The 26,622-nt window shown below is 61.8% G+C and overlaps 5 protein-coding genes and 1 non-coding gene across 6 annotated transcripts; 2 read left to right on the plus strand and 4 right to left on the minus strand.

Moving 5' to 3' along the window:
- Positions 1-9,069: 9,069 nt before the first annotated feature.
- On the plus strand, positions 9,070-10,751 carry VTJ83DRAFT_1215 (uncharacterized protein; the record flags this gene model as incomplete). The annotated part of the gene is made up of 2 exons (XM_071007350.1): positions 9,070-9,268; positions 9,361-10,751. 2 exons carry the CDS (start codon positions 9,070-9,072, stop codon positions 10,749-10,751), a joined length of 1,590 nt encoding a protein of 529 aa, XP_070870568.1.
- A 977-nt stretch (positions 10,752-11,728) lies between these two features.
- On the minus strand, positions 11,729-14,985 carry VTJ83DRAFT_1216 (uncharacterized protein; the record flags this gene model as incomplete). The annotated part of the gene is made up of 2 exons (XM_071007351.1): positions 11,729-14,574; positions 14,700-14,985. The coding sequence occupies 2 exons, from the start codon at positions 14,983-14,985 to the stop codon at positions 11,729-11,731; spliced, it is 3,132 nt and encodes a 1,043-aa protein (XP_070870569.1).
- Positions 14,986-16,881: 1,896 nt separating this feature from the next.
- VTJ83DRAFT_1217 (uncharacterized protein) lies at positions 16,882-18,653 on the minus strand (the record flags this gene model as incomplete). The annotated part of the gene is made up of 2 exons (XM_071007352.1): positions 16,882-18,166; positions 18,235-18,653. 2 exons carry the CDS (start codon positions 18,651-18,653, stop codon positions 16,882-16,884), a joined length of 1,704 nt encoding a protein of 567 aa, XP_070870570.1.
- A 2,917-nt stretch (positions 18,654-21,570) lies between these two features.
- VTJ83DRAFT_1218 (uncharacterized protein) lies at positions 21,571-22,446 on the plus strand (the record flags this gene model as incomplete). The annotated part of the gene is made up of 2 exons (XM_071007353.1): positions 21,571-22,230; positions 22,300-22,446. 2 exons carry the CDS (start codon positions 21,571-21,573, stop codon positions 22,444-22,446), a joined length of 807 nt encoding a protein of 268 aa, XP_070870571.1.
- Positions 22,447-23,442: 996 nt separating this feature from the next.
- On the minus strand, positions 23,443-23,514 carry VTJ83DRAFT_t15. Its single transcript has one exon. It is a non-coding gene; the product is annotated as a tRNA-Met (tRNA).
- A 728-nt stretch (positions 23,515-24,242) lies between these two features.
- VTJ83DRAFT_1219 (uncharacterized protein) lies at positions 24,243-26,182 on the minus strand (the record flags this gene model as incomplete). Its single annotated transcript, XM_071007354.1, has 3 exons — positions 24,243-25,212; positions 25,291-25,580; positions 25,682-26,182. 3 exons carry the CDS (start codon positions 26,180-26,182, stop codon positions 24,243-24,245), a joined length of 1,761 nt encoding a protein of 586 aa, XP_070870572.1.
- Between the last annotated feature and the right edge of the window lie 440 nt (positions 26,183-26,622).

A 26,622-nucleotide genomic window follows, 5' to 3' on the forward strand; every position in this document is an offset into this window, starting at 1 on the left:
GCAACCAGCGACGCCGGGCCAGTCACGGGTCAAAGAGCCGTTGCGAGAGGGTCGACCCGGTGCCGTCCGGATGGGCTGGTGCAGGCTAGGGCCGAAGATGCGATAACGAAAGAGCGACGAGCGGTTCGCGCGACGGCCGCATCCGCTAGCTATCACGACAGGACTCGAGAACAAGACGGTCAAGGCGAGAGAGGGCGGAGGAGGACAAGATTCGGTTGGGTTTGACGTCGGAGAGGCTGGCCGGCAGGCTTGGGGAACGCGACAATGGCTAGCAGCGTGCGTCGTTCGGCAGATGGAGACGCGAAACGACGGCGTCGGCAAAGATGCGTGTGATTGTGTGTGTGTGTGTTGTTTTGCCGAAGCGGAAGCAAGAGAGGCCTTAGCGTTGGTGCTTTGGTTGAGACCCGCCGACGGCAGGAAACGGCGAGGCGTTGAGGGGAGAGACCAGAAGGTCGGTGACGGAACGGGGCGGGAGGAAGAGAAGGAGGAGGAGGCTGAGAGAGGCGGCGGCAGAAGCACGAAAAAAGGCGGAATTGGCAGCACCCAGAATTCAAGGCCCGACTATGGGGTGTTGGGCAACGGGTTCGTGGGGGGAGGAATAAAAAAACCCACAAAAACAAGAGAAAGATAGGGAAAGGTGAAAAAAAAAATGCACGGCGCAGGAATGCCGTGGTGGTGATGGTGGATGTGGTTGCGGGTGCGAATGCCTGCCTCAGAGGCACAAAAGGGCAAGGTAAAGGTGAGGTGGTGGTGAGATCAATGGGGGGGGAGTGGAGGGAAAGGTTGGCGGAATGGCGGATGGGGCGCGGGAGGCAGATGATGGGGACTGGGACAGGAAGCCCGACTGGGACGGAATGGGGACGGACGGGGGGGGGGGGTGGCAGGGACTGGACGGGACCCCAGGGAGCTACCTGCTGTGAAGGTAGGTAGCGACGGGAGTGGGCGAGTGGGAGAGAGACGGGAGTATGTGCGTGTGTGTGCGTGTGTCCAGTGAGAGAGAGAGAGAGAGAGAGAGAGAGAGCGCGAGGGAAGAAGACGGGAGACGGGAGCCGGGGGGCCCAGACAACCTGACCTAACCTGACCTGACAAGCCGGGAAGACTTGGCTGGCGGTGCCTCGCGGGGATTGGAGGTGCGCATCGCCAAGCCGAGAGAGCCTGGTCCAGGGTCTGGCGGGTTCGCCTGAGGATGCGTGCGAGGTCCAGCGGGTGGGTAGATGCTGGGCGGTTAGTGGGTCCAAACGAGCGAGAGCCAAGACCCGGCCGCCGTGCCCGCACATTCATTTGCCCGCTTTCAGGTTCACCGGGCTTGTGTTGCCCACCTCTAACTAGGTACTTGGCTGCCCGCTTGCCTTGCCCACCCGGCGGGAGGCGACACCACAAGACCGCTTTTCCGTTTCCATTTGCCTCACAGGCTAGGCTGGCTGTGCGACGAGAGACTCTGCTATACGCTCATGGAGGCAGATGGTCGGGGGGGTCGGGAGGCCGGAGCACCTAGCGAAAGCCCGCAAAACGACCTGGGATCCGGATGGGGAGGTCCGAGCCCGAGGGCAGACAGGACCAGGATTCGGGCAGGAAAGCAACTATAGTATGTACCTGCGCAACGTACGGTGCTCAAGGTACCGTACTATACGTAGCACTGGACGCTGGAAGCTGGAAACCGAAAGAGAGCACACCTCTCCCGCTGTCGATTCGCCAGCCCGCCCAGGCCATCCATCTGAAACCCGCGTTCGCAGCCTGATGCCGCACACCAGCGGGAAGGCTACGGTATCCGTGACGCGAGCCCCTACGGCAAGCAGCTGGGTCAGGTCCTTGACTGTCTAAACACCTATGTAGGCCAGTCGCCCCAATTCCCCATCCCATGCAAGCCCGTTACCCTTCCATATGGCGTGTACTATACATGCTAGAAGCTCGATAGCAGCAATGAGCCACCCGGGCAGCGCCGCCCATCTCGCCGCCACAGCCAAGGTGCCAGGGAACGTTACGGGACCCCCGACACACGCACGATTGCTGCATCGTAGCTAGGGTCCTCCCATGACGACTTGGGTGATCCCATTCGCGACTTGGTAGGTCAAGAGGGCCGGCCCCTATCCACCTCCCTAAACGATCCAAACCTCTCCACAGAAACAGGGAACGAGCGCGGGAGGGAGAGGGAGATAACAAGAGCAGGTGCACATCCATGGCCGAAGATCCAAGGGCGCGGGGAGCACAGAGGTGAGACAGTCAGACACGGTCCTGGGATGTTCCAGCACGACCGGAGCAAGGTGCGTGAGGGAGGTGAGAAAAGCGGGCAGCGAGGCAGGGGGCCTGCAACACCCGTTCCGCCCAATGATCGCTGGCTATTCAACTCCTGCCCCGTCTGGCATTCGCCAACCTCGATCCTCTCTCTCTCTCTCTCTCTCTCTCTCTCTCTCTCTCTCTCTCTCTCTCTCTCTCTCTCGCTCCCTCGCTCTCTTCTCTCGCTGCCTCTCGCTCAACCGTCTCCATGGCCGGGGTCGGCTGCAGAAACACACCGCCCGCCAAAGCCGACAGGCCTAGCTCGACATACAAACAGGCCCCTCGGGCTGACGATTTTCAGCCTTTTCTCTCCAGGCTCTGAGCCTTCTTGAGGCTTCCTGAATTTTTTTTCTTCGTGTTTAACCCCAACCTTCTTTCAAAACCCCCTCTCCTCCATCCATCGGAGCAACAGCAGCCCTGACCACTCGAAAGGCTACTTACTGTAAGGTAGCAGAGCGTAGCGAACCCCCCCCCCCCCCCCCCGGCAATACCGCCCTGGCCGGGCCTCCACGTGTTGGGTCTTCGGCGCAATCCAACAGGGATGAGGCACATCAGTTCGTTCCGGCGGTTTTGTTTTGTTAACCTGGCCGGATTTCATTCACGAAATGATACGTTACGTTACCCTACGGACGGAGGTTGGAGGCTGTACTACTACTATATACACAGCAGGTCATCGATGCGTCATTGCCCGGTCAGCCGGTCAGGCAGAACAGCCGCCGGGCGAACCTCCGAGTGACCGTCCCTGACGCACACGCAGACGCACGGCTCAAAAAAAAAAAAAAAAAAAAAAAAAAAAAAAAAAAAAAAACACGAGAGATAGGGAGGGAGGGGACACGAAAATCTACACAGCAACACCTAATTAGTGAGGCGATAAACCCTCGTGATGCAACAGGCTAGTAGTGTACCGCGCTCTGCACCGTAGGTCATGAAGAAAAAGCGACGGGAGGTGAGGAGCTTCCCAATGTTGCGTGCTCACCTTGTGGATAAGAGGCGCCCCCCAAGGACGGGACCGACGACACAAATTGACATTGGATTGGCGGGACTGGGCCCCCCCTTGCGGGTTTGACCCACAATCTCCTCCAAGGGAACCCTGGCTCAGCCACCTGGAGCCCCACCCGTCCCTGCGGGCCCTTGTCGTGCATCGTGATCTTCACGGCAGACCCTCCTCCCAAGCAACGACGCCAGCAGATCGGCTGTCATGGCAGCCGTTGTTGTTGTGTTGTTGTTGTTATTGTTGTCGTCGTCGTCTAGCAACTCTAGCATCGTATGTTTTTTTTCTTCCTCATCCTCCTCCTCACTATAGAAACGGGCGTGCCTGACTCGATCATTGCTATGCTCTTACCCTTCTTTGCCCGCCCCTTTCAGACAATGATTCCTATCTCCAGCGACCAAAAAAAAACCATCTCCCACGTTCCGAGAACGCGACGGTGTCAACTCCACCGACAAACGGTTCTGGGCGGCGGTTCGGGGTCTGTGCGCTTTTGCTACAGCCACCCTTTTTCCACTCCCCGTCCCCTTTGATGTTGGTTTGCTCTCGATGCCAGCCACCCTTTGCGTTGTTGTTGTTGTTGTTGTTGCTGTTATCGCTGTCGTGGTGGTGGTGGTGGTGGTAGTGGTGGTTGTTGCGGGAAGAAGCGAGTCGGCTCGGCTGCCTCGCTCGTCATCCTCCCGCTCCAAGGCCTCTGCAAAATCCGACGGACACGTTCAATGTGCAAAGTACCTCCTGGACACGCATCGCCTATCGCGGTCCGCTGTGAAAGCCGTTCATTGCGTGGCGAGACGGCCAAAACTACGCTAGATCACCCTTCCCTCGCCCAGGCTCAGGTGCCTGGGATCCCGTGACGGATTCGGCATAGCTCCCGTCCGATGCCAGTGCCGGCGCCTTGGACGGTGGGATGTCGACGGGACGGAAGCGGGCCAGAAGCTTCGTACGATGCCCAAGCGTGGGATAGGTGATGATGGTTTCGGCACAACGGCAACAACGGCGTTGGGACAGTTCCTACGCCGAGAAACGCGAAAAAAAAAAATCTAACGGTAGGTTTTCGCGTGATGTAGTGTACTGTGTACGCAGTATGTAAAGAAAGGGGCGGTTAGGTGCTGGGCCTGGCTACACAGGGGACTTGTCTGGCGTCTGGTCCGGTCCTCCCTGGCTCGTGGCTCGCCGAGTGAATGGATGACACACCGGCGGGGCCTCCACGCGACAGGGCCGTCGTGACGTGCATGCGAAGGCAATGTGGAGGATTGTTAGCCATGTCGCCCGAAATGAAAGAGAACAACTCATCCACGCGACGGGCTGCCGGTTCAAAGACGCACATGCTCATGGAACAGCGCAGCCTCGAGATGCAGAGTGCCGATGTCATGCATGTGTTTTCTTTTCTTTTCTTTTTTTTTTTTTTTTTTTCAACAGCAGTCGCCTACCATGGTCGTTTTCCCAAACGAGGCTCTTCAAGGCCAGCCCAAAGACGAGACAAAGTCGGTGTGAGCGATCCGGGAAGCCCAGGGAGAGACACACATCCATGTCAGCTCTCCTCCCCCCCCCCCCCCGACCCCACCCCACGCCACCACCTTCTTCCCAAAGGGCTTGTTGGACGACTGCTGACTCCCGAGTTGGGTACCGACGGTATTCCGAGCGGGTAGCGGGCGCCTGCATACCTGCCTCGAGCAGAGGAAAGTCCCTTGTACACTAGGTAGTGTGCCCAGTCGTGTAGTGTATATCAGTAGGGCAGTGAATGCGTGCTGGGTGCGTTGGAGCAGCAGACCCCGAGGAACTTAGGTTTGGAAATGAAGAGGGCCGAGATAGGTGCGCCGCACGCTCGCCACCTCGCCACGCCCCTAGGCACTGGACTTGAGAGAGGGAGAACAAGCTGACGGTTGCCCGCCGTTCGCGGTTCGCCGTGCCTGAGGAGCGGGGGGGGGAAAATTCCGTGGGCCATGCAGGAGATAGGCAGGCAAGGGGTCCCGTAAGCCAACGCGGTCGGCAATTCAGGACATGGTTTCCAGTCTTCTATCGACGGCCTCATGCACTCTTTCGGAGAGAATCGCGATGGCCTTGTCAGGCATTGACGCCCTATGACCACGGAATCGAGGCCCCCCGCAACCTCAACCCCTGAGTCACTCGGCGGGGTAGGTGATGCTTGTTGTTGCTGCTGCCGCTGCTGCTGCTGCTGCTGCTACTGGTGAGGACGTTGATGAAGGATGATGGAAGGACGATGCATCATCGCCGTCGTAACCATCCAACTTCTGGGCCCAGGAAATTTTCTGGTTCCCTCTGTCAATCAACCTTGTCCCGCACCTCGGCTCGGCCTCAACTGCAGCCCCTGTTGCAACCTTTTGAGGCGCCGGACTGCTTGACTGACAAGGCGCAACCCGTCTCTCTCTCTCTCTCTCTCTCTCTCTCTCTCTCTCTGTGTGTGTGTGTGTGTGTGTGTGTGTGTGTGTGTGTATGTGTGTGTGCGTGTGTGTGCGCTTCTGGACAATCCACCGGAGCCTGGGTGGGGACAAAACACAAGACAACACACAAGACAACACAACCCCGACGCCAACTCGTGAGAAAAAAAAAAGAATTGGCCCCAGCGAAATTGGCGTGCGGGTCGGGAAGCGGTCCGGGAGTGTTGCGCTGCATCGACGATCACTCAGCAAGGGGCCCGGATGGGAACTTAGAACCGAAGCGGGGAGGGGGAGGGATCAAAGTGATGACTTTTGGGCAACACGCCACCCGAAAGGGGAACGGGCATGCTTTCCGCTACCACACACACAGGCAAGCGTCTTGAATGGGGTGACGAGGCGACGAGGCGACGAGGCGAGGGGGGTACGGGGGTTGACATGGAATCTACTCTGGAAGAGGGGGGGGAGGGGGGGGGGATAAAAGCAGCAGCACGACATGCAACGCAACGCAGACACGGCCACACACATACATACACATATACACGCATACACATGCGCGCAACGCAACGCAACGCAACGCAACGCAACTCAACTCAACGCAACTCCAAGCAGCGCAAAGCAAACGCAGCAAACGGGGGGACACGGCGAGCGGGAACAACAACCAAGCGCCCAAGCGCCTCTTAAGCGCCGATGCCAAGAAACAACCCCCTCCCTCCCTCCCTCTCCCCCCCCCCCCCCCTCCACACTCGTTTCCTACCTAGCTCCCGTCGCCCGCCATGCCCTCACTGCCGGCGCTTATGAAAACGTGGGTTGAAAGGTGGAGGCGCGGCGGATGGCCCGCGTTTGCTCGCTCAGCCTTGCCCTTCTTTCCGCAATTTTCTGTTTCTTCTTCTTTGCCTGAGAAGCCTTGCTTGTGCCTTAGGGCGTCATCACAAGATTCCAAACCCGGGCCCGTTGGAAGAAGCCGAGGCTGGTGATCGCCGGTCCTGTTCACCATTCGTTCTTTTGCGTCGTCCGCCTCGGCCCATGTCGGTCTGAGGGTCTGACGGGGCGTGCGGATGTGGGGGTGAACCAGGGCGTTGGAGAGCTTGGGACTGGTTGAAACGGGAGAGCTGTCACAGGATGTGCGCCAGGGTTCGAAATCGATGTTGGGGTTTGGGGTGAAGGTGTGGTATTACATACTAAGTAGGGCTGGGTTGGCGATGGTTCTTGGCCAACCCCCCCCCCCCTCCCCCCCCTCCTCCCCCTGCCTCTCTCTCTCACACACACACACACATTCTCGCTCTCCCCACTACACTGATGGGTCAAGAAAAAAAAAAAAAGAGGCATCGGTGGGCGGTTCGTCGGATGTTGGACGAACGACGGATGATGCGATGATGATCAACAAGTCATGGAATGGCTTCTTTTCCGCGGCGAGGCTCGATTGACGGAGGGAATTGGACGTCCCCGACGTCTCCACCGTCCATTTCGCGGTGATCACACGCCATGGACCCGATGAACAGCCGTTATGAAGCCCAATGAGAACGTGGGAGGCTCGGCGGGTCGTGAGAGAGGGACTTGCGAACGGCTGGATTTCTCACGCTGTGAGTTTCGCTGCGACCACCACGCACGATGGATGGCTGGCTGGAACGCGGTAGAGAAGAGGGCCAAACTGCCCGACTCCTCGCCTCCTCGCCTCCTCGCCTCCCCTTGGCCTGCCTATCTGTTTTTTGTTGCGAAGTTGAGGCTGTACATCCGTACACAACAGGCAGCCTTCCGGGCCAGCGCATTACGCAGACTGGAACACGCCCAACAAACAACCACCTGTCAGCAGGGCGAAGCGTTCCAACCTTGTGCAAAAAAACCCTCCTCCGCCTCTGTGGTGCAACGTGGTATCACGGGAGGAACCTTTCTTTGGAACCAAGACCGAAGAAGGATGACCCTCTTGGGGGTATGACGTGGTGGAGGATGCGTGGAGGGGGCCTGATTTTTTTTTTTTTTTCGTCTGGTTTTCCCAACCTACCCACCCATCTTACCTGAGGTGGCTTGGACAAACGAAAGAGCAGCGAGAATGGTGGATTGCTTGTTGCTGCTGCACAGACCGGGTAGGATGCCGGGCCGCCGAGACTCGACACGGGCCATAATTCCATGCTCGTACCCTCTGTCCAAGGTGAGGAGGTATTCTCCCAGGCCGAAAAGAAACAAGGGACCTTGTTTGCTGTAGCCATCCCATCCCAGGCCACGCAGCGTGTTGCGGGTGTGTCATGGTATGCGTCGCCCAGCCAGAAGAGAGCCCATGATGCGGACGAAGGGGAGGGGGGGGGGGGATGATGATGGAGAATGTCAGCAAATCAGGTACCAGGTATAGTAATATGGTGCTTTTTTTCCCCTTCCAGCTTGTCTGCTGAAGATGGGAGCGTGGGGGAAGAAGCGAGTTACCCAGTCGGGAAAGTGGGGTGGGTGCCCGCGGGTTGGAACTGGATCTGCCCGCTCCGCTGGAACATGGGATTGGACCCGACATTGGGGCCTGAGGCTGGACCAGACCGCCTGACAGCCGACAGCCGACAGCCCACTGCCCTCTCTACTGTTCGTACTTGACTGCCTATTACACAGTACGTGCCTGATGCACTCTTCGTTTCTGTTTCTCCATCTCTCCTGGAAACCACAGATTCTTCTTGCAATTGTTCTTCTTTTTTTGTTTTGTTTTGGAAGAGACACCATACCTAAGCTACCCAGCTATCTTGGCCGATTTCCAGGGTATCGAGATGCCTTGAATCGTCTTCCATTCTTCTCTTCTCTTCCCCCCCCCCCCCCCTCCCCAAGGTCCACCTGAGCCCACGTCGGAGCTGGAGAGATTGAAGATGGGACCTAACTATGTATGCGTCCGTCGTCGTCCCCACCCTCAGGCCCCCCCCCCCCCCCCCCCCCCCCGTCTGCCGGACCCAGCAGCAGCGCACCCTCGCCTATAGTATGTACGGCAGCTGAACCTGGTGGACTGCAAGCATGGAGCGCAAGACCTGACTTGTGCACGCTTGGGGGGCTGCAGCTCCGGGACCCCGCGCACCGTCGAATCCCAAGAAACCAGGAAACCCAAGGTGCCGCCGCTGCTGAGCTGCCGGCGCGGGAGGAATCCATAGCGCATCCATCCGCCCCCTCCCTTTCCCCCGCATCCTCCCAACCTCTCGGAAACGGGCCATGTCCTGGTTGCTGGGAAGAAAGCGGGTCTGTTGGGCGCTTGTTGTCGGCGCACGCCCTCGTCTTGACGTCTCGGCAGCGACGCCTCCTCCTTTATCTGCCTCTGCCTCTGCCTCGGCCTCTGCCTCTTCTGCTTCTTCGGTGTCGCCGGCCAGCATCGCGAGCATCGTCACCCTCGCGACAACACGTCCGACGCCCTCGAGCAGGCTTCCGACTCCTGCCCCGCCGCACCCATCCATGCCAGCGAGCTATCTCACCCGCCGCCGCCACTCGTCCTGCCTGTCATCGTCGTCGTCGGATCCCGTGCCGACCCCGCCATCCACCACGCCTTCGTCCCCTCGATCCGAGACCGCCCGCCGCTACAGCACGTCGGTCAAGATGGCTCCCCCCGCCTCCGCCTTTGATTTCCTCGACTTTGTCAATGCGTCGCCGACTCGTACGTCCGCTCCTCTTCCTCCCCGCCGGGCTTGCCCTGCCCGCCAACGCATAACAGCTTTCTCCGCTGACGATGCTCTCCTCCTGTCTCAGCCTATCATGCCGTCGCCAACGCCGCCAACCTGTTTGACGCCGCCGGCTTCACCCGGATCCAGGAGCGCGACGACTGGTCCGCCACCGTCAAGCCCGGCGGCAAGTACTATCTGACCCGCAACGCCTCGTCCATCGTCGCCTTCGCCGTCGGCGCCCGCTGGAAGCCCGGCAACCCCATCGGCATGATCGGCGCCCACACCGACTCGCCGTGCCTCCGCGTCAAGCCCGTCAGCAAGCGCTCCGCCAACGGCTACCTCCAGGTCGGCGTCGAGACGTACGGCGGCGGCATCTGGCACAGCTGGTTCGACCGCGACCTGAGCGTCGCCGGCCGCGTCCTGGTGCGCCAAGGCGACGGCAGCTTTGCGCAGAAGCTCGTCAAGGTGGACAAGCCCATCCTGCGCATCCCGACCCTGGCCATCCACCTGCATCGCCAGTCCAACTTCGACCCCAACAAGGAGGACGAGCTGCTCCCCATCGCGGGGCTCGTCGAGGCCGAGCTGAACAAGAAGGCCGAGCCCGAGCCCGAGGCCCCCGCGGGAGCCGACGACGCCGACTTCCAGCCTCTGCGCGCCCTGCCCGAGCGCCACCACCCGGCCTTCCTCGCCCTGATCGCCGAGCACCTGGGCGTCGAGGCGGGCCAGATCGTCGACTTTGAGCTCCTCCTCTACGACACGCAAAAGGCGTGCCTGGGCGGCCTCCGCGACGAGCTCGTCTTCTCGCCCCGCCTCGACAACCTCAACTCGACCTTTTGCGCCGTCCGCGGCCTCATCGCATCGGTCGGGTCCTTCCCCCTCGGCGACGACGCCACCATCCGCCTCGTCGCCTGCTTCGACCACGAGGAGATCGGCTCCCTCTCGGCCCACGGCGCCGACTCGAACCTGCTGCCCGCCATCCTCCGCCGCCTGTCGGTCCTCCCCGCCGCCGGCGCCGGCAGCGCCGTCGACGCCGCCGCCACCGCCTTCGAGCAGACCCTCGCCACCTCGTTCCTCCTCTCGGCCGACATGGCCCACGCCGTCCACCCCAACTACGCCGCCAAGTACGAGCGCAACCACACGCCCGCCATCAACGGCGGGCCCGTCATCAAGATCAACGCCAACCAGCGCTACGCCACCAACTCGCCGGGCATCGTGCTCCTCCAGGAGGTGGCCCGCGCCCAGCGCGTCCCGCTGCAGCTCTTTGTCGTCAAGAACGACTCGCCCTGCGGGAGCACCATCGGGCCCATGCTGTCGGCCAAGCTCGGCGTCAGGACCCTCGACATGGGCAACCCCCAGCTGAGCATGCACAGCATCCGCGAGACGGGCGGCAGCCAGGACGTCGAGAGCGCCATCCGCCTGTTTGAAGGGTTCCTGGGGAGGTTTGGAGAGCTCGAGGGCAAGATTTTGGTCGATTAGGCATTGTTGGCATCGGCATTGCCATCAACGCCCCTGTGTACAGAGTAGATTTGCATGCTGCCTTGTTGTATCGTGACTTTCTGGCCTTTTTTGCCCTGTTGGCTAGGGTTCGAAGAAACAAAAAAAAAAAAAAAAAAAAAAACGCCATAATGAATGGTTGCATCAACTTGTTTCTGGCTGAACCCGATGAGACCTCGGTGGGATGAGCTCTTACGAGGCCCTTTGCCGTTGTGACCATGTCGCCATCTGGAAGATACGGACTGGATCTATATCTATATCTATCATATAGAGGTATACGTTGTTGTCGTGTTGTATTCACCCACCCCGCCCTACATGGAGCCAGCGTCAAGGCTGGTCGAACGTGCGTGCCTGTTCCGGGGTATTATTAGAGGATGGAACGTGTAGCGATAGTGTAGTATTAAATGATTAGAAAATAGCATCGTGCCAGCAGACAGCAGACAGATATACCACCCTCCGCCAAGGAGAAGGATTCCCCCCCGCGCCCATCGTTCCCATCGCTTCTCCATGCCCGGTATAGTACCCTTCCCGTGCCTTTTCTATGTACTGAAGTCGCCGTCCAAGATGAACTCTTGGAGTCCTGTTCTGTAGTCCTGCTCTGTCCCATGTGTCTTTGCCAAAAATACATTCTATCCTGACAACCCCCCCCCCCCCCCCAAAGAGAGCGTGTGGTTGCATGCGTAGGTGTTTGCATGCATATACATGTGTGTGTGTGCGTGTGTGCGTGTGTGCGTGTGTGTGTAAGAGAGAGAGAGAGAGAGAGAGAATGTGTGTGTGTACGCGTCTATGTGAGAAAGAAAGAGAGAGTGTGTGTGTGCGTGAGTGAGTGAGTGAGTGAGAGAGAAAAGACGCAACCTAGTCTAGAAAAGAATACCCCACCGTCATCCCATCCCACTTCCACGCACGCGCGTGTAGAATACTCGTCCTCCTCACGTCCCTGCTCTCACCCAAGGTCCCTCTCACCTCCTCCGATCGCCCTCCAAGCCGCCGCTCCCCGAGTGCCGCATCATCCCCGGCGACCGCAACGGCGCGGGCACGAGGCTCCGCCGAATCATCGTCCGCCGCTGCGACAGCGGGAGGTCGTCCAGGTCCCTGTCCGCGGTAGCAGCGGCGGCGGCGGCGGCGGCGGAGGCGGCGGGAGCCATGGTCGCGATGGCGTGAGGAGGAGCAGGCAGCGTCGTCATCGTCGCCGACATGGGCACGCCTCCCGGGGCAGGACCGGCTCGGAGGCTCAGCAGGTATGGGGTGGACGACGAGAAGTGCGGGTTCCCCTGGGCGTAGTACCCCTGGGGCGGCGGCCCCGCCGCGACGAGATGGGGCGTGCTGCTGTGGGGGCCGTAGAGGGCCGAGGCGCGCGAGACGAGGATCTGCTCGCGCACGCCGAGGAGCGTCTGTTTGTTCGGGCCGTAGGGAGGCGGCGGGTTGTGGCTGGCCAAGCTGGCGGTGGTGGTTGCGGAGAGGCGCTTGGCGGCGGCGGGGGTCGTGGTGGTGGTGGTGGTGGTTGTGGTGGTTGGAACAAAGCTCTGGTAGGATTCGGACCGCGGGAGCCCCGAGGAAGCGGGATGCTGCGCCCTGCCGCCTTCCAACGCGGCCATGGCTTCGGCCTGCGAATACCGCTGAGGCGGGAGCGTGGACGTGGGACGCGACGAGGCCGGCGGGATCTGGGCCGAGAGGACCGTCGTGGAGCTCGTCCTCTTGACCGCCTTGGGCGGGATGGGCGGAGGAGCGCCGTTCTCGGCGGTCAGCTGGAGGTCGACGATGTCCAGGCGGGCGGGCTGCTCGTCGGGGACGTCCGGGGTCACCTCCGGGGCGAGGTCCTCGGGGTCTGGCGCGTCGGCCATTTCCAGGTGTTTGGCCCATTCGTTGGTCCGGTACACCAGGGCGACCTCGGGGAGCGGCGGAGGGAGGTTGGTCTTGGTCAGGAGGGCGGTGGACGCCTGGGACGCGACCGACTCGGGGGCGTGGGAGGAAGATTGGGAGCCGGGGGACGCGTCGTTTTCTTTCCCGGCGGCGGCGGCGGTGGCGTCCTTCTCCGTCGCGCTCGCGGGAGCCTTGGTCTCGCCCGTCTCATTTCTTGGCTGGCCCTCCTCCTCCTCCTCCTCTTCTTCTCTGCCCACCTCGGGAGCGTGCGGCTGTCGGCTGCTTGATACCGACGGAGCAGCCTTCCCGCTGCCGGTCCGGGTTGCCGGCGACGCTTCGACGGCCTGCTTACCCGGCTCGGTCTCGGCCGCTTGATCATCCAGCGCCTTCCGAGCGTCGACCTCCCCAGCGCCACGGCCTGCGGCCTGCGGCTTCGCATTGGAGGACCACGACAGCCTCGCATCCATATCCTCCTCGTCGGCGAAGCTCTCGTCATCCAGGGTGGCCGCGATGGAGTCCGTATCGTCCCTTGGGAGCGCCGCCGCCGAAGCCAACGGCCCGTGCTTGTCGGTTTCCGAGTCGGCGTACGGCACGCCGTCTACGCTAGGGGCCGCCGACGCGCCCGTGGTCTTGTTGGGCAGCCTACCCGGCGCCCACGCCGCGGCGTCGGCGTTCCCGTCGCCCGCCGCCTCCGCGACGCCTCTTTCGTCCAGATCGTCGTCCGCCATGGCCGCGACGGAGGAGCCGTCCTCGGACGCGCTTCCCAGCCTCGGCGACGACGGGAGGGGCACCTGGAACGGCAGGGGGAAGACCGGCGGCGATGTGCGTGATGCCGCTGGCTCCGCGGGGCCGGCCGGCCCGTCTTGGCGCGCCGGTCCATCCTCCGGCAAAGCCGGGGCTTCCTCGCCGCCCGCGGCCGCGCCGGGCTGCGTCGCATCCGGCGGCGCCCCGTCGTCCTGCCGGCGGGCCAAGGGCCGTCCCTCCAGCTCGACCGTCGACCGGGGGGAGAGGGGCACGACGCCCCGGACGGTCTCGCCGGAAGCGGCCTTCTCCTTGTCGCCGACGCCGCCCTCCGCGTCCTGGCCGTAGATGCGCTCCCACTCGCGCTTCTCGCGCTCCGTCGCCTCGGCGACGCGCTGCCCGACGAGGCTCTCCTCGTCCGACGGCGGATGCCCGGCGCCCCTGGCCACGTCGCCGCTCGAGTCCCCGTCGCTGCCGTACCCGCGCCACTTCTTGCCGAACCGCCTCCACAGCTTGAGCTGCGCGGCGGCGCCCGCCACGGCCAGGATGACGGTGGCGGCCAGCTCGACCCGCATCCCCCTCGTCAGCGGGTACTCGTAGCCGCCCTCGTAGGCGCCGAGGGGGAACAGGTCCTCGTTGAGCCCCCACAGCCACGCCCAAAACTCCTTGAGCCCGGCCCGCGCGAAGCAGTCGATGCCGAGCACCGTGCCCGTCGCGCCGGCGAACCCGGTGCAGCCGGCCAGGACGTACCCCCGCGTGCGCTGGACGGCGTAGGCGCCGCCGCCCGCGGCCGCGAACACGACGAGCAGGACCGCCTTGCCGACGACGCTGGCGCCGACGAGGCCGCCCTCCTTGAGCGTCAGGAGCCACATGCCCATGCAGAAGCCGCCGAGCATGCAGCCCCCGCACTCGGCCAGCTCGGCCACGTTGAGCAGCAGCGCCATGCCGCCCAGCACGGCGGCCGCGCCGGCGGCGCCCAGGACGTACCCGACCTGCGCGGCGTCGGACACGGGCGGGACGGTCAGGTACAGGATCAAGAGCGTCGAGGCGAGGGCGGTGGCGAAGGCGGCCGAGAGGAAGGCGCGCGTGCGCGCGTGGGCGAGGGAGAGGTGCACGAGGCCGAAGGGGAGGAGAAAGGCGCCGGCGAGGGCGAAGGCCGGGGAGAGGCGAGGTTCCAGAGGGAGCTTGCCTGGAGGGATGGAGGCTATATTCAAGGAGGAGAACGAGGAGGTTAGCTCGTTGGTCATAGGAGTGAGGGAGTTTGTGAGGGAGGTCGGTTGATTCTTTTTCTTTTTCTTTTCTTTTTTTTTTTAAAAAAAAAAGACGTACTGTCAAAGAGCGTCGTGCTGGTGGGTTTGGCGGAGGAGTGGGTTTCGGTGAGGGTGGGAAGCGTGGTCGAGGAAGAGGAGGAAGAGGCAGAGGTGTGAGAGCCGCTTTTCGTGGTGATGGTCGGGGAGGTGGTGGTGATCGTAAGCGACGATGTTGTGGGACTCGCCGTCTGGTCCTCCTCCTGTCTTCTCACACGCGTCGCCGCCGCCGCCGTAACATCTGCGGCGCAGGTCGACAAGACCAGCAGCCAGAGCAGGCCGCGCGATGACGGCCGAGGGAGCCTCATGGCGGCGGGTGACAGCGGCAGGACGGCTACTCGAGAAGGGGGGGGAGGAGGAGGAGAACAAGACGACGGGGTGTCACAAGCAGGACCCTCAGGAGAGTCTACCACGGTCGTCGGCCTGCAGCGTGGTGGAGGTGGAGAGGAAGAAAGTTGTATAACAGACAAGGAGAGGGGAGCAGGCGGTCCTCGTCAAGATACACAGCAGACAGCAGGTCCTGTTAGGCTCCCGACGGGCGCCGGGAGCTTGACAGCAACCTTGAGCCGCGAGCGGGCTCGACCGAGGGCCAGGACCAGCGCGGGACGGAAGGTGGACATCCCGATGAGACACTGAAAAGTAAGACATGATATGTGTGTATGTGGGGGGGGAAGGAAAGAACATGGGTATACGATATAGCTGGCGTGGTATAGCAGACGCATTGAGAACGGCATGCCGCCGAGATCGACACGCGCGCACCGGCGGGAACGCGGCTAGGTCGGGACTTGGTACGGGGCATTGTGTACGCACCCGGCATGTTGACAGAGAGAGGGTGGGGAAGGACCTGGTGCAACATGAGCATGAGTCGTGCTTCCGCCGGGCCTCTCTCGGACGGGCATCCATTCTTCACGGTACCCTGCGGCGGACGGCAGGGCGAGAGGGAGCTCCCTTGCAGCCGGGAAATACGGCACAGACACATGATGTCGGGAGCTGCTCGTACACCGTATCACGCTCTCCATCCCGATGACGCCAAGGCCAAAGCAAGGGCCAACAAGAATAGATGGAACGGCGGCAGAGCGTTGTTGTCCATGCGTCGCCAAAGCCGTCAGGGGGGGGGGGATTGTTTTGTCAGGGGATGGGAGAAGCCGCATGCCAGAGATCGACATCCAGCGGCGTTTCACCCAGGGGCAGCGTTGTCAAGCACGGCTTCTGGTTGGCCCTGGAGCGATCCAAAACAGCGGAAATCGTCTGCGGCTCTGGCCGGCCGGTCCGTCACAACGATGCGTACGCAGTACTACTGTGTACGTACGCGGTAGCTAGCGATGCTGCTGAGTTGGTCGCACAGAGTCTACACCGCGAGATTCTCCGAGGGGTTGATTGTTGCTCCTTTTGCGCTGTCCTGGCGGCGCCGTGGCTGAAGGGGGGGTTGGCCGTCCATTCGTCCAAGCCGGCCCAAGCCTCCAAGAGCGGAAATTGGTCCGATCCATGGAGTCGGATCTTTTGAATCTCAGTTGCATGGCCAAGCAGCTGCATTGTCTGAATTGTCGCAGATCGATCCCGATGGGGGGAAGCATTGGGTGGATATGGGGGCCGCCGTGGCGTGGGAGGGACAGGGGAAAACACAAAAAAGAAAGACGCGCAGTTCTGCAAAGAGGAAAAAAAGAAATTGCAGTGTCTAAGTTCAGGTGCCGTCTCCCCAGGATCGACGATCCCAGGCGGGAGCGACGAACCCTCCCAACCGTCCATTGGACGTCGTCAACGTCGGCGTCGCATGTGACCTCGACGCCACGCACGGGGGTTCCGTTGGGGCGATCCACTCGGAGCCGGACACGGGGAGAGAGGTCGGGGACCCACAAGGCCGGTTCCCGACGAGGCGGATCCGGAGACGCTCAACGACGACATGCCCGTGGCGTACCAGCACCAGGAACGGCCAGGTGCTGCGGTGCGCGCTGGACGGAGACACAAAGCCATGCTCGAGACCATCGGGAACATGGGGTTCGGAGAAATGCTGTCCTCGTTGCTCCTCCCGCCGGGCAGACGCTCATCAAGGGGTTCTCAGCGCTCCACATACACAGTAGATCCCCTGGGTCCTGACCTGCCTGCATGTACCAGTCTGCTGCGAAGCCCAATCACTAGCTGCTGCCTTTGCGTATTGACTTGCTGTGTTTTCGTTGGTGGAAGCCCTGACCGCCCAGGCCGCCTCTTCACGCCGCCTTCGCCGCCATCCTCTCGTTCCACGAGGTCCGTCTGGGCTTCGTAGACACCTGTATCTGCGCTTTCAGCGGAGCCATCGCCTGTCCCTGTTGTAGCTGTCCCTGCTGACGCTGTTGTTGTTGTTGTTGTTGCTGCTGCTGCTGCTGCTGCTGCTGCTGCCCTTGAGCAGGTTTCTGCGACTTCCCCTGTCGACCATCCCCCAGGACTTCCACCTCGTCCAAAATCATCACCTGTTTCCTCTCCTCCACCCTCGAAAGCCAGGCCAATGGCATCGTTGCCACCATCAGCGCCGCTCCGCACGCCCAGCTCATCCCGGCCAGCGGCCTTGTGACGAGGTACAACGCCCCGCTCATCACCTTGGCAAACAACCCCACGGCCGCCGCCGCCACCGTCCTCAAAGCCTGCAAGGCCTGCTGCCCCGGGCTCCTCGCGGAAGCGCTCATGTACCTGGCGGCCACCGCCGAGAGCGCGATGGCGTCGTCGAGCCGCGCTCGCAGCTCGGCCAGGCGCAGGCCCGTCTCGTGCTCGAGGGCGCTCGACTTCTTCTCGTACCGGCGGACCGCGCGTACGACGGCGTCCATGTCGGGCTGGACAGCCGCGCGGACTTCGCGGGCGACGTCGTCGCGGATTTGGCGGGCGATGGCGCGCTGGTTGTTGGGGTTGGAGTGCCATGAGCAGACGGGGGGTTCGAGCTGGACGTTGGGAGCTTGATCCTGGGGAAGCGTGGATGGTGATGATTCTTCTTGTTGTTTTTGTGGCGGCGGTGATGGGGAGAGGAGGATGCGTTCTTCGAGCTCGTCGAGGCGGGCTAGCAGGGCGGCGTAGCGTGCTGGGGTGATGCGAACCATCTTGTACGGATTCGTGTTGACAACTCGCTGGAGACGTGCCGTGTGGTCCAGGAGGAGCTTGATGGAGTACGAGAGCGGGGCGATCTCGGTGGTGAAGAGCACGATGCCCAGGTTGAGGTTGGAGAAAAGGCCTTCGTGCGACCAGACGAGGAATCCCCGCGCGACGTACAGAAAGTATGTCGCCGCACCGGGCGCCAGGAAGCACCCGACCAGGGCAAGAAGCTCAAGGAGCCGGAGCCGGCGCCGTGCGGCTTTCGCCAGCAGCTCGCGCCTGTTCTTTTCCTCGGGCGAGAGGGCGCTCGCCGCGTCGGATTCCTCGTCATCGCTTCCGCGAAGAGGGTCCTTCTCGTCGCTGCCAACGTCAAGCGGCTCGACGTCTGCGGCGTCTTGGTCGACCCGCACTTCTCGCGCGGCATGATACCACTCCCTGCAGGAAGGATTCTGTCAGCGGGGATGGGGACGGCTACGTCGAACAAGGAGCAGCCGGCGGCTCACCATGGCGTTGTCGTCGACCAGTGCAGGAGCAGCGCCGCCAGGAGCAGCAGGATGACGTCGTTGCAAAAGGCGGCGCCGCCCTTGAAAAAGATGCCGACCAAGGGGGGGACCAGGCCGGCGACAAGAGGCAGCCTCGACAACCAGGTGGCTGGACGGGATCTGGCCGAGCCCGGGTGCACTATGTCTTCCTGGAACGACCTGCTGGCCTCGGAGAGGATGCTGTACGCCGAAAAGGTGGATGAGCGGCGGTCGCGGCGGCGGAGCTGGCGGTCCTCGGGCTGGAGCGGCAGGCTGACGGGCCGGCGACGCCGGAGCTCCTGAGGGTCCTTGCCATGTCCGCCAGACCGGCGAGAGTCGGAGCCTGACGAGATGGCTTCGTCGGGCGTCCGGCTTTCGGGGGGTGGTGGCGCCGACCCCATGGCAGTGATGCGCTGGAGAACCCAGGGAGAGGCGGATTGCCGGAAAGCGTTGAAAGCGTTGGCCGCGAACGGTGGTTATGGCGGGCGTCTCGACGGGATCGTGATGGCACAACGACAATCAGCGGGGGCTTGTCCTGCGGTATACCCTGAGCGCAAAGATGACGTAGCTCCGATGCCGTTCGATGCCGTTCGATGCCTCACTTCAACGGGGCAGAACCTCCACGAGGATGGCAGTTTGTTGAACGATGTTTCTGGTCATGCTCGCAATGGCTTCTGCTCTATGCGCAGCAAGGAATCCTTAGAGATAGTCAACTTGATATTTTGTTTTTTATTTAAAAAAATAATACTGCTAGTGGGTTGTTTGGTGGATGTTGACCGGGGATTCCCTCATCGCATCCATCTGACATGACACAGCACAGTGCCCGTGCACAGTGTTGATACGGCGTTGCAACCAATCGCATGCTCTCTGTTATTCTTTCGGCCGCCGTACCCGACGCGATGCATACTGCGTACATGGCGTCGACGGCAACGATTGCCACCCGCCCACCCATGGGTTGCCAGAGTCTTGCGCGCAGAGCGTCGGTTGTGCCGCATGCGACCAAGTCGCCAGCTCCTGAAAGGCAAAAGGCAGCAGACGGGTCTTTGGCCCGGCACAGCTCTACCACTGGCCAGGCTCATTGCGTTTTGTTGCTCGATTCGGACCGAGCAGAAGGGTGGCGGGAGCCCCCTGGAATACGACTGGAGAAGACCTGAGACACCCTACGCTGGGCCAGTCGTCTCCCACATTGCCGGCGAGGTGCCCAGGCAGGCAAGGCAGTTATCCACCACGGTGTAGCGTAGCCAACCCTACGGTACTTAAGGCGAACAGCCTCCATCCGTCATGTACACAGTATTCACCAAGATGCCAACTTGAGGAACCTGGCCTTTTCCCTGTTTACCTTATTTCTGTTTTGCTTGGAGAGGAGCACACGCACGCGTGGCGGAGGCATTCCCGGGTTCCTGTCCCCCGTCCGACCCGATACGTACCCGACAGTTCCCAAGCTGACCCCATCCGCCCAACCTGAGGTCCAGCGCAGACGAGACCTTCGTTTCTTTTCTTACCAATTCTCCTCCTCCTCTGCCAAACCCAAACATCTCATCCCCAACGCCGCCTGCATCAGGTCGTCTCGCACGAGCTGGATCCAGCCCGGCTTGGGAAGTACATACACCGTGCAGTGTTCAATCAAATCAAACAGAGCCCGCTCCACCTCACTCCCTCCCCCCGTCTAAGTGGCCCAATCCGGAAATTGTCGTGCCGGGGCACCGCGCGCTGGTTGGCTCGTTGGCCCCCGCCGCCGAGCGTCCGTGCTACCTCGCTGCCAGCTGTTGGCATCCGCTACGGGGGCTTGGCAAGCAGCAGACCCAGCGCTAGGCCGCCCGGCCTGCCAATCGAAGTCGTCCTTCTCGCGTTGCTTGTTGCTTGTTGATTTCTGCGCGCTCTGCACCATTCCCACTGCATGCCCGCGCTTGCATAACCTGGAAGCCCGCACGCAGCAGACATCCAATCGAGCCCCCAAAGTCCCCCGGCCATCCATCAGCGCATCGGCTTCTCTTGCACGCACACAGACACACACACACACACACACACACACACACACACACCTAGACGAACTAGCCCGCTGCGCCGGTTCGTGTGTTCGTCCTGACCCGCAATCGACCCGTCTGGACCCAAAAGTGCCCTGTGGCGTCGTTCGTGGGTCGCGCTCCACGACGGCCGGCGTCTTTTGTTCATTTTTTTTTCCCAAGGGCGACGGGTGGAGAAAGGCGTCGGACGGCGTCGTAGCCATTGACCAGGAAAGCCGTGACTGGTCCAGTGCGGCCCCTCTTGCATAAACGGCCATAGGGTCGGTTGCTACATACGCGGCATGCGAGAAAGGGGGCCGACGGCCAAGAACATCCTGACATTCCCAATCCCCGTGTTCTTGGACAAGGCGGCCGTCGTTCGGCTGCCACCACCAAGATCTCCCCCACGGCTTCATCCACACCAGCCGCCGTCCCCCCCCGACCAACCCCGGCCCCTCCCGCCGCCCTAAATGCCTCGACAGCCAATCCCGGCCTGTCGCTGCCGCCGCCGCCGCCTCTTCCGTCACACCACCTCCCTTCTCCGTATCGCGACGACTTGGAAGTCCCCGACTCCTCCTTCCTGACCCCGTCGTCGTCGTTGTCGTCGCCGCCGCCGCCGCCGCCCGACTCTTTCTCGCGACAGCCGCTGTCTCCGTCGCGGAGAAACAGCCTCCTTCAAAGGGGCCGAGGCGGCGACCCGGATTCCTTCCACCGGACTCCTTTCCGCACCCGCCACGGCGCCGCACGACTCCCCCTCGGCCAGCTCTCGGCCGCGCGCCTCTGGAACCCGACCAACTCGACCCCGAGGGACCTCAGGCCTCCTCCGACCGCCACCCGCCCGCGTCGTTTGTCCACGCCGCCGCCGCCTCCCGTTCCCCTCCCGTCGCCAAACCTCCCGCTCCCCGGGAGCGCCTCCCGCCAGGCCGCCGCCCTCACCGCCGAGTCGCCGCTCCTGACCCTCACCTTTGAGGAGCGAGAGCCCCGCCCGGCCCTCTCTCACCGCGCCAGCCTCCAGCTCGACCGCTGCGCCGGCGCCGAGCAATCCATCAGCCTCCCGCCGTCGCTCCGCCCGTCGTACGACAGCAAGCGCTCCAGCGCGACGCCCTCGCCGGTCGAGGACCCCCAGCAGGCCGGCCCCTCCACCAGCCGCCAGCAGCAGCCTCCCCGCCTCCTCGCGGTCCCCGAGGGCCGTCGGTTCCGCAGCCGCGGCCTGAGCCTCACCAAGCTCCAGCCCGCCATCAGCCTCAGCTTCCGCCAGCCCGGCTCCCGGCCCGGCTCGAAAGCCAAGGAGGACAAGGGCAAAGGCCGAGCCGTCATGGCGCCACCAGGTGACGATGACGCTGCTGCTGCGGCGGCGGCGACGGCGCGCGGCGATGCCTTCGCCGCGGACCTGGAGCGCGGGCCAGACATCATGGTCAACTCGCAGCGCCTCTCCACCGGCTCGGCCCTCTCGGGCATCGGGTCGGCCCTCTCCTCCACCAACTCGTCCATCATGGGCGAGGACGCGCAACCCGACGCCGCCGAGGAGTGGGGGCCGCAGCATCCCTGCTACCCGCATCTGAACCCGCACGTTCCCGTCGGCTCGCCCGAGTACGAAAAGACGCGCATCATCCGCGTGCGCCGAGACTGGCTGCTGCAGGGCGACCTGGCGCCGACCTTCTCGAGCCTGTATCCGGACATCTTGGACCCGGCGGGCATGTCGCAGGAGGAATTCCGGAGGGTGATCGACAAGCTGAACAGCGAGCTGGTGCCCATTTTCAACCCGTACAGCTGGAGGAACATCCTCGACAACGTGCTCGGCCTTGCCACGGGCTGGCTGTGGGACGACCTGGGCTTCACGGCGGCCAAGACGAGGCTGCGCAACCTGGAGCGCTGGATCGAGCAGTGGAACGAGGAAAAGGAAAAGGCCTTTGCCGGGGAAGAGGGCGTGATTCCGCCAAAGATCGTGCCGCTGCGGCAGACGGGGTATATGACGGTAGGTCTTGCAGAAGCGTATCCTGAGGCCGAGAGCTTCTTGCTGACTTTTTTTTTCTTCTTTCTACAGCTCGATATCCAAATCCCAGACCCAGAACTTGCGCCAGCATCCCCAACCACGCCGACTGCCGAGCACGACGGCCCAGACTCTCTACCCGCTGCGCCTCCGCCTGCCGCGCTACACGGCGCTATGTATCCCTCTGTCCCCGCGGAATGACGAAACGAAGGGGCCGATTTTGTGTCTTGTTGTTTTGCTTTGCTTGATGTCAACAGCTTATATACCCATGGCAACCCGCTCGAGAGGGTCTGCTTGCGCATTCTTTTGCCTCTTATTACGGTCTTGGCATGATGAAGGGGGTTTGATATGGAAGGCTGTCCTGCTGTGCTCGGTTTTGAGAGGGGGGTTGAGCTCAACGTGTTGATCATTCAGAGTTCTGGAGTTGGATCTTGGATTACTGGGCTCTCTATCACTGCATGCTTTTTTTTACCTACACGTTTTTAACTTAGAGGAGGGAACTGTCTTTTTTTTCCTTTCAATGACATTGCACCACCGCGCTGCTGCGAAGACACCACTATCATTGTGTCGTCATCTTCCTCCACAGGATCAATGTCCAAACCACATCTTCTACTATCCCAGCCCTTCTTCTCACGTGCCATCCGATCCCGCATCTTTGCGTCAGGGGGAGGGGGCAACAGGTCCTGCAAGATCCCCCCGCACAAGGTTACGTCCAGACCCGCTCGTCCCATCCCACCCATAAACTATAGTATGTAGGTAACTACCATAACCCACCCCCCCCCCCCCCCCCCCCAAACATCCCTCGTCATCCTGCAGCACACTTGCGCGCACACCCCTTCTTGTGTGGAACCGCTGGAGCCAAAGGCACGGGAAAAAAATTAGCATGACTCACATGCTACCAAGCCACCACCACCAACCGGATTCTACGCTGATCCTCAGCCTCATGATCTGTGGCAGAAAAAACCACGAGCCCAATTCCATTGTATGACGGGAAAGACGGTGGGCAGAGAGAGAGAGAGAGAGAGAGAGAGAGAGAAGGATGTCTGATTGTCCTGGGAACATGTGAAATTTGAAAGTTAAAAAACAAAAGTAACTGGATGACGGAGCTGCAGAAGACTAGTTAGTTGTAAAGAAGAAGCACAAACCAAACCCAGAAAAAAAAAAACGAAAAAATAGAAAAAAAGAAAAGGAACTCGTTAGCTGCGACTCGTTTCGATCGAGTGACCTCCGGGTTATGAGCCCGGCGCTCTTCCCCTGAGCTACGCAGCTTGTTGTGTTTGATGCTTGGATGGTAGGGCCGAGCGGGTAAGGCCCATATCAAAGCCGGGCGTGCCGGTGTGCCGGGGGGGAGTGTCCGCCTTCGGCATCGCTTCTTCCATGCCTTTCGCTCTCTCTCTCCCTTTTTTTTTGTTCTTATCTCCGGTCCGGGAACCCTGTGGACGGGAGCCAGGGACGGGAAGTGGGTGCTTGAAAAGTGGAGATGGAAAAAAAAAGGAGGGGCGGTTAGGTTGCGTTTTGTTTTGTTCTTGATTGTTCTTGTTGAGGGTTTCGTCCTTGGGCGTGTGCTAGTAGTATGTGTGTATGTGTACTAGAAATATACACAGCATGTGTCCAAGATGTGATGGGCTTTGTGATGGACAAAGGAAAAGAAAGCGGTTCGACTTGAGAGACGGATCCCTCGAGGTATGGTGGAACAGCGACCCTTGGTGCTATCTATTCCGGTCTCTTCATCTAGCATGGAATATAGTAAGGAAAGGAACAAAAAGCATCATGGATTCTCCTGTCAGACAAACCAAAAAAAAAAAAAAAGAAAAAAAAAGACGCTTTACCCAACGCCAGCATGATGCGCGCTTCTGACCCCCCTCTCCCTTTCCAAACACCTAGAGCCTTTGAAATGCCAAACCCGCTCAAGCTCAAGCTCAAGCTCTCCCACCTCCAGGCCTCCAGGCCCTGCGAAGCGGTATCCCAAGCTTCGAACCCTTGATACCTCGTGGGATTTACTCGGCAAGAAACTCCTTGGGCGTGCCCTTCTTTGCCCACTCCCGAAGCTCGTTCTTCTTGATCTTGCCCGTGCTCGTCTTGGGCAGCTCCCTCACCACCTCCACCTCCCTCGGCACCATAAACTTGCTGATGGAGCTCTGGTGCTTCGCCCAGGCGATGACGTCCTCGCCCGTGACCCGGGCCCCGCCCTGCTTGACCGTGACGTACGCCTTGGGCCGCTCGCCCCAGTGCGAGTCGGGCACCGCGACGACGCCGGCCTCGAGTATGTCCGGGTGCTCGACGAGCATCGACTCGAGGGCGACCGACGAGATGTTTTCGCCGCCCGAGATGATGATGTCCTTGGCGCGGTCCTGGATCTGGATGCTCCCGTCGGGGTGCCACACGGCCAGGTCGCCCGAGTGCAGCACGCCGCCGGCGAACAGCTTGCGCGTCGCCTCCGGGTCCTTGTAGTACCCCTTGCAGCAGATGTTGCCGGCGAACACGATCTCGCCCATCTCCCTGCCGTCCCTCGCCACGTCGATGAGCACCCCCTCGGGCTGCTCCGGCTTGATGACCCGCACCGGCAGCGACGTCAGGAACCCGTGCCCCTGGCGCGCCATGCGCGCGTACCGCTCGTGCGGCGGCAGGACGTCCCACTCGGGCAGGATGTAGCCGCGCGTGATGGGGCCGTACGTCTCCGTCAGGCCGTACACGTGGACGGGCATGAGGTTGAGCGACGTCATCTGCTCAAACAGGTGGGCCGTCGGCGGGCTGGCGGCGACCGTGACGCGGACCGGGCGCGGCAGGACCTCGGCGTTCTCGTTGGCGCAGAGGAGCGTGTTGACGGTGGGCGCGGCGTTGAAATGCGTGATGCCTTCCTCCTTGAGGAGGCGCCACATCAAGGAGTAGTCGATCTTGCGGAGGCAGACGTGGGTGCCGCGCACCGCGCAGATGGACCAGGGGAAGGTCCAGCCCATGGCGTGGAACCTGCATGCGGGACGAGGCTGGTCAGCGTCGAGCGGGGAGGATGAAGAAGGGCGGTGGGTGGCTTCGATCCATGCTTACATGGGCAGCGTCCAGAGGTACTTGCACCGGCCGTCGGGGACGTTGAGGCCCGACTCGACAATGTTGGCCATCGAGGCCAGGTAGGCGCCGCGGTGGGTGTAGACGACGCCCTTGGGCTTGGACGTGGTGCCGGACGTGAACGGGATGGCGATCATGTCGTCCTCGTTGGCCACCCGCTGCGACACCAGATCCGCCCACCCCTTGCCTCCCGTTTCGCGATCGTACTTGAGGCCCGCGAGGACCGCCTCGTCAAAGGGCCCGGACATCTCGCCCTCGGTGGCATCCGTGTCCTGTAGAGGAAGAGGAGGCTCTGTCAGCTCGGGGTTTTTTTTTTTTTTTTTTTGGTTTGTTTTCTTCTCCCTCCAAGAGAGAGTCAAGAAGACACACTCACCAGATCAACCAGAATCTCCACCCCCGGACTCGCCCTCCGATACTCCGCCAGCAGCCCCTCAAACTCCTTGTCCACGATGACGCAGTCGCACTCGGCAAACTCGAGAATGTACCGCACGTCGGCCTCCTTGAGCCGGTAATTGACCGGCACGACGACGGCCCCGGCAGCCACGATCCCGTAGATGCTCTCCAGGAACGCCGGGGTGTTGGGGGCCACGATGCCGACCCGCTTGTGGCCCTTGCTGCGCAGGTAATACGCCAGGCCGCGCGCGCGGTCGGCCACCTCGCAGTAGGACCGGCGGAGCACGCGGCCGTTGGCCGTCAGGTGGTAGACGGCCTCGGCGTTGGGCTCGATGGCGGCGGCGCGCTCGAGGAAGAAGGTCGGCGACAGGTGCGAGAAGTGGTGCGGGCCATCGGGGTTGGGCGACGAGGACGGGTCGGAGGGGGATAGGGGGAGGAGGTGGCCGAGGATGCTGCGGAGGCGGGACGGCGGGGAGGACATTGTGCCGGCGGGAAAGGCGGGAAAAGGAAGGAGGGGAAAGGTTCGTGGCGGTGTCGAGGTCGGAGGATCCAATGGCTCGGCTTGGTCAAGCAACGTCGAATGTGCCGCAGGGGGCCAAACGGTCAACGCGAGCGGCCCCAGGGGAACGCCGATGCTTTGCTACTTGGAGGTTGGGATGCGGATGCTGGGATGCGGATGCTGGCAATGGGTGTGGTGTTGGACCGATGGAAGCCGCCGCAGACCCAAGACAAAAAGAACTCGTGCTTGACAGAGACGTGGGAGGAGGAGGGGGAGGAGGCGGAGGGGGAGGAGGCAGAGGAGGAGGAGGAGGAGAAGGCGGAAGTGGTGGTGGTGGTGGTGGTGGTGGTGGTGGTGATGGTGAGCCAGGAAAGAGAGCGCAGCTGGGGAGGAGGACGAGAAGAACCGGCCAGATTGGATGT

Source organism: Remersonia thermophila, chromosome 1 (genome assembly GCF_042764415.1).
Source record: "Remersonia thermophila strain ATCC 22073 chromosome 1, whole genome shotgun sequence".
Classification (NCBI taxonomy): domain Eukaryota; kingdom Fungi; phylum Ascomycota; class Sordariomycetes; order Sordariales; family Chaetomiaceae; genus Remersonia; species Remersonia thermophila.